Source organism: Saprolegnia parasitica, assembly GCF_000151545.1.
Source record: "Saprolegnia parasitica CBS 223.65 unplaced genomic scaffold supercont2.38, whole genome shotgun sequence".
In the NCBI taxonomy this organism is placed as follows: domain Eukaryota; phylum Oomycota; class Saprolegniomycetes; order Saprolegniales; family Saprolegniaceae; genus Saprolegnia; species Saprolegnia parasitica.
The window spans coordinates 278,068-284,301 of record NW_012156432.1 but is presented as its reverse complement, the minus strand read 5'-3'; the positions used below and the strand labels follow the sequence as shown (position 1 = coordinate 284,301).

General features: G+C 61.7%; 3 protein-coding genes across 3 annotated transcripts in view; all 3 read right to left on the bottom strand.

Moving 5' to 3' along the window:
- Window positions 1–1,071, bottom strand: part of SPRG_20611 (hypothetical protein) — a gene marked incomplete at both ends in the record, with an annotated part of 1,930 nt that extends 859 nt beyond the window's left edge. Inside the window, one exon of the mRNA XM_012347829.1 lies at window positions 16–1,071. Coding sequence (XP_012203219.1) covers window positions 16–1,071 — 1,056 coding nt within the window. The remainder of the gene's footprint in view (window positions 1–15) is intronic.
- Window positions 1,072–1,386: 315 nt separating this feature from the next.
- Window positions 1,387–2,271, bottom strand: SPRG_08566 (hypothetical protein; the record flags this gene model as incomplete). The annotated part of the gene is made up of 2 exons (XM_012347807.1): window positions 1,387–1,589; window positions 1,640–2,271. 2 exons carry the CDS (start codon window positions 2,269–2,271, stop codon window positions 1,502–1,504), a joined length of 720 nt encoding a protein of 239 aa, XP_012203197.1. The 3' UTR covers window positions 1,387–1,501.
- Window positions 2,272–2,473: 202 nt separating this feature from the next.
- On the bottom strand, window positions 2,474–5,872 carry SPRG_08565 (hypothetical protein; the record flags this gene model as incomplete). Its single annotated transcript, XM_012347806.1, has 1 exon — window positions 2,474–5,872. One exon carries the CDS (start codon window positions 5,870–5,872, stop codon window positions 2,474–2,476), a length of 3,399 nt encoding a protein of 1,132 aa, XP_012203196.1.
- Window positions 5,873–6,234: the final 362 nt, after the last annotated feature.

Genomic DNA, 6,234 nt, shown 5'->3' with positions numbered 1-6,234 from the left:
AATGTACCGGCCGACGCGGATCGTGAGGCCGATAATCTCGTTCGACCGGTTGCGCACAGCACTAATACGGTGCAGTTGGCGCTCGAGGCCGGCGCGGTCGTCGCTGCCAAAGCCGCCGACGCGGTCGACAATCAGATCGAGGTCGTTCTGGCACACGACGCGCGCCTCGTCCTTGGGCAAGAGGAAGAAGCGCGCGCCGTTGACCCACGCCCACGGCCGCCGCCCGAGGTCCAACACAATGTCGAGGAGATTGGCGGCCACGTCCGGTGTTTGAAGCGGCGCGGCAAACTCGGGCGGCAGCAGCGCAAAGACGTCGCCCATGTCTTCGTGGACCACGAGCGGCGTGCTTTTCGCCAAGCTCGACGGCCGCAGATGGTGCAGCACCTCGTACGAGGCAAACTTGTGCTTCTGCTCGACATCAAAGCTCAGCGTGCGGACGCCCTTGGCCGCCATGGCGTTCGTGACGCGCTCCATCGACGCAGCGCGCCACGCCGACGTCGTCGACGCCATGGCAATGCGAATAGGCTTGGCGGCCTCGTGGAGCAAATACGAGGTCCAAACCGCTGCCCGAATGACGACATCGTCCGAGCAAGGAGGCTTCTTGAACGCTTGCAGATAGTGCGGGTGGGGGTGCGGCTTGAGGTTATGACGCGACACCATCGACGTAAACGACGCCGTATACTCCTTTGTCGTCACTTCCATGGCAATCTGCAGATCCAAGACCGATGCGAGCGGCGGGAGGGAAAGAGATGCGAGAGCAGCACCCATGCGGTGGGCATCAAAGATGATCTTGGTCATCGTGGTCGACTGCAGCAGCGGACTCAGTTGCGCGACGAGGTCGTCCAAAGAAATCTCTTCGCAGTCGATGAGCACGACAAGGTTTTTCAGACCGAGCTGTAGCTGGAGGTGTGGGAACGCCGACCCGACAACCTCGAGCGTCACGTCTTCCTTGTGCGTCGCTAGCGTCGCGACATCCGGGTACGTGCCAAAGCCGCACCGAAGATCGTCGAGCGAGCAGATTTCGTACGCGTTAAACGAGCCGACGACGAGGGTAGGGTCCAGTGCCGGCATGAGCTGGGACAACGGCGCCTTTGGTACAATGACCGGCGCGCTCGGTTTCGCGACCACCCGTCGTGCCGTTGTAGTGCCTGTTGCTTGATGGGAATTGACACGAGGCGCGCGTGCTCCGAACGGTTGAAAAGTCGAAGACGACGAATAGGACCCAAAGCCGGTTGGCTGCGACTCACTCGCGCCAAATGCAGAGGCCTTTGTGGCAGCGCCGGCCGAAGGTGCAGAGCTGGTCGCGCCATGGGTCGTGGCTGCCGTCGATGAGGCGAAAGGCAAGTTGGTGGCTTCTCTCGGGTGTTGACCAAAACCAGCGCTGGTCGCCGATGAAGATCCACCAAAGAAGCCTGTTCTTGGCGGGTAGCCAAAGTAGGATTGGGGGGCAGCACCAAACGAGAAGCCAGTTGTCGAGCTGGACGAAGCTGTGGCGGCACCTCTAAACGAATATGCCGACGGCTGTGCTGTTGTCGTTGTCGTTGTCGGCGCGGACGACGAGCCAAACGAGAAACCACCCGTCGCTGACGCTGAAGAAGCCCCGAACGAAAAGCCACCCGTCGACGACGCTGAAGACGACCCAAACGAGAAACCACCGGTCGAAGACGCGGGTGTCGCTGCAAAAGCGTTGGCTTGGCCACTGGGCGGCGACGCGCTGTGTGAGGAAGCAGCGACCATGTGGGTGTCGGCAAACGGCTTCTTCTCGGCGGGTTGCGGCACGATCGTGGCTTGTGCGAGCGCCGCCTCCTTATCGGTGCGCTTGAGGTAGTCTTCAAAGCGCAGTTCTTCCACCGACTTGTGCGCATAGGCGTCCATCATCGAGATGGATTTGTAGCCGATGATGAGGGCCGGCTGGCCTCTCTCGCTCTCGAGCAAGTACGTCGTGCTGTACGCTGGTTTGGCCGTGCCGCACTGGACGTGGCGCGTCGACGTGGTCACAGCACACTCCTTTATCGCGTCCACCACGTCGGCGGCGGATGCTTCCTGCTCGTCGCTGCTGCCGTCCTCGTCGCCTTCACTGCTGGCGTTCTTGTCGCCATCGCTGCCAGCACCTTCCTCGTCGAGCCTGCTCTCGCCGCTCTCACTGCGCTCAGAGGTCGAGTCGCTGGATCCAGTGTTTTGGGCAAAGTGATTCGTGTACTGCTGCGCGATCACTCGGCCGCCGGTGCGCCCATGGCCTCGGCCGCCGCGCCCGCGTTCCGTCCACGACATTTTGAAAGCAGCTGGTGACGCCTATGCACGCATACACTGTTTACAGAATATACACTGTATGTGTTGCTGTCCAGCGGGACAATCGCAATCGGACCATTGATCGCACAGCACCAACACGAGCTGTTTTTAGAGCAGCGACATCGTGGCACTTGGAGAACGTCCACGAAAAACACACAAGTAGAGCAGCCATGTAAACGCTGCATTAGCACGTAAACTGCGCCGTCAACTGCGCATCCGTGACGTAGTGGCCGCCACCGGCACAGCGCCAGCCACCGGCCACTTTGAACCACGCGAAGCCGGCAGGGCACGGACAGAGGCGGCGAATGCGCTCCTGCACGGCGGCGGCTTTGGCCAGCTCGAGACGGAGGGCCTCGGCGTCGAGCTCTTGCTGGCGGCCTGCGAGGTATGCGGCGTGGACCATCTTCGCCGCTTCGAGCTCGGCCCAGTCGGCGTCCGAGACACCCGCATCCCGCTGAATGTCGTCGTTCTGGCGGAACGCGTCACCATCGTCTGTCTTTGCCGGCTCGGGAGCATCTTGCTTGCGCGTTGTTTCTGTGGGTCGCATAGCTGGTGGTGGCGGCATGCTGCCTGGCGTCTGCACTGGAGCTATCTCCGCGCGCGCATCGGATAGCGACACCGGTGTCCGTGCTGCGATCATGGCTGTAAACGCCGTGTCGACGTCGTCTACTTCAATTGTCTTCTCAACGTCTGCCGGTCGACCGACAATGCGATCCGCGCGCGCGGTCAGAACTGCGTTCCAGAGCTGCTTGACGTCACGGCCGTTGCCCCACCCCGGGAGGCGGCGCACAGCGTCCAAGTGACCTTCGATGCACTCGAGCACATCTTCCGACGCAATATAGTTGTCACGAGCGATCGTCGCGCGTAGAAACGCCATGCAGTCGGCCGTCGCCCAGTCGGGAAAGTCGAAAAACTGCGTGAAGCGGCTCTTGAGACCGACGTTGCGGTCCAGCATCCGGTCCATGTCGGCGGGATACCCGGCAATGACGATGACGAGACCGCTGTACGCGGGGTCGGTCATGGCCGCCACGAGCGTCGTCATGGCTTCCTGCCCGTACCACTTGTCGCCAAGGGCGTACGCTTCGTCGATGAAGAGAACGCCGCCGTTGGCTGCATCGAGCTTCTCGGCCACGCGCTTCTTCGTTTGGCCGAGGTACTCGCCCGTGAGACCCAAGCCCGACGTCTCTTCGACATGATCGACCGCGAGAAGATCAAGCTGGTACAAAATCGTCGCCACGGCGCGCGCGACCGTCGTTTTGCCCGTGCCGGGTGACCCGCGAAACACAAAGTGTCCGAGCTCGGGGCGCGGCGACCCTTCGGCGTCGGCCACTTGCATAGCGTTCCGAAGGCTGCGCAAGCGACTCTTGATGTCGTCCATGCGGTAGAGGCCGTCGAGCAGCTGCAGCGGATCCGCGTCCATATCGGGTGACGCGACATCGTCACGAACAAAGTCGGCGGCCAAGAGCACTATGGGGCCGTCACGGCGCGTCGCCTTGACCATCGCTTGCTGCACGAGCGCGTTCACAGCGCCCGCATTGCCAAAATGCGCCAGTCGTTTCTGCCGCTCGAGCTCGACAAGAGCGGCCTCCATGGCGTCCGCCGAGCAGCCAATTTCGTTGCGCGTGCACGCATACTGAAGAAGCTGCAACAGCTCCACGGGCGAGTAATCGTCAAAGACAAAAGCCGCGTCGCGCGGAAAGCGGCGCGCGAGGCCTGGGTTCTGGTCGCGCAGCATCGCCAGCATCTTGTCTTCGTAGCCGAGCAAGAGCACGGCCATGTCGTCGTAGCCCGTGTTCTGGATCTTCTCGACGAGCACATCGAGCGCTTGCTTGCCGTAGCGACTGTTGTCCAAATTGTAGGCTTCGTCGATGACGAGGACCTTGCCGCGGGCCATTTCCAAGCACGCTTGCGTCTTGGTCTGAGTCTCGCCGCTGTAGTGTCCGATCAAGTCGCTGGCGGTTTTGAGCACCACGTCGCCGCTCGAGAGTAAGTGGAGTTCCTTCAGGATGCGCCCGTACAGCGCCGCGCACGACGTCTTGCCCGTGCCGGGGTTGCCCAAGAAGAGGCGGTTCAGCATCAGTGGCAGCGGCGCTTGGCCCGAGAGCTGTCGCTTGTAGTTCTTCTCGCAGTGCTGGACGAGGTCGTGAACGCTCTTCTTGATCGAGGTCCACCCAATCTTTCCCTCGAGTTCACCCAAAACGCGCTCGAGCGTAGGGTTGTGCAGCGGATGGTCGCCAATGACGTCGTCGACGCGCAGTACGAGCTTTGCACCGTCAAAGGTCGGCCGAGCCATGGCGCTCATGGTGGCGGCCTCGACTTCCTTGCGCACGGACCGAGCGTTGCCAAAGTCTTTCGAGTGCGCGCGCATCGCAAGCCGCTTGGACACGATCGTCGCGAGCTCGGGCGGCGCCGTCCACCCGCGCGCTTGCAGCTGCAAGTCCCAGACAGCGTGCAGCTCGGCTTCGTTCATGGCGTCAAACGGGATGAGCTGGAAGCGACTCTTGAGACCCGAGTTAAAGCCAAAGAGCTTGGTTTCCATTTCGTCTTCGTAGCCCGCCAAGATGATGGTGAGATTGTTCCGGTACTTTTCGGCGAGCGTGATGAGCTCCGAGACGATCGCGCGGCCTTTAACATCCCGGTCCGGGTCCAAATCGAACGCCTCGTCGATGAAGAGGACGCCGTCCTTGGCCGACGCCGCGCGCTTTCGGAACACGTCGATGGTTTGGTCCAACAGCAACTGCGCACTGACTTCGACAAACACATCCTTTGGGCGATGACCCGACTCGTACAAGAGCGTGGCGAAGAGCCGCGCGACCGTCGTCTTGCCCGTGCCCGCGCCCCCGACAAAGCAAAAGTTGAGCGAGAGCGGGTTCTTCTTCTGCATCGCAAGCGACATCTTCTTGCGCGCTCGCGCCGACTGGAAGAGCTGGATGGCCGCGCGCTTGACCTTGGCGATGCCAATCATGCCGAGGAGGCTCTCCATGGCGGGCGAGCGCACGTGCTCTGCGTCAACCAGTGCTCTCCAGAGCTGGGACGGGTCCGTCGGCGACCACGTCGGTGCTGGTGACGCGGGCGAGAGCGCTCGCATTTCGTCGGCCGTCAACCACGTGTCGCGCGCACTTGGGTACTTAAGCACAAAGAGCTTGACGTACGCTACGTCGCTGGTCCAGCGCCCCATCGCGAGAAACAAGAGCGGGTGCGCGTCGACCTGCTTGTCGTGGACGGAGCTCAGATACGCCTCAAGCTCGGTCAATGTCGTGGTCACGCCCGGCAAGTGGAGCAGCTCCAGCGCATACAGCAAGTTGAGCTCGGGCAGGTCCATGGATTCCTGTAGAGTGCGGAGGTAGCGGATACCTGCAAACGGGAACGATCCCGATGCTGTCCATGGTAAAAACTGCAGCTTCTTGGTGAGCTCGAGCTGCACGGCCCGCGGTGTGGACGCCGACACGAGCGTCGTGCCGTCCCAGTGGCTTGGAAACTCAATGCCCGCAAGGCGTGTCGTGGCCAAGATGCTATTGTAGTCATCCAGCGGCTCGTCGCCTGTGTTTGAACAAAATCCAGCGGTGCTCGTTGGGGATGCCATCGCGCCCGTACCAGACTCCGTCGGCCGCGTCGTCGTTGGTGACGACGCTGATGTCGATGGTGCAGCGCCAAACGAGAAAGCAGTACCAAATGGAGCTGGTGGTAGTGTTGCTGACGACAACGGAGGGCGAAATGAGAACGCCGTGCCGGTTGGAGCTGGTCCAAAAAAGGGAAGCCCGTCGGCTGCGTCGCTGCTGGTGCACCGAACGAGAAGCCAGACGTCGTACCAAATCCAGGTGTGGTCGACGATGGAGCACCAAACGAGAAACCAGACGTCGTGCCGGTTGGAGCGGGTCCACCAAAAGAGAAACCAGACGCCGTGCCGGTTGGAGCTGGTCCAAAAAAGGGAAGCCCGTCGGCTGC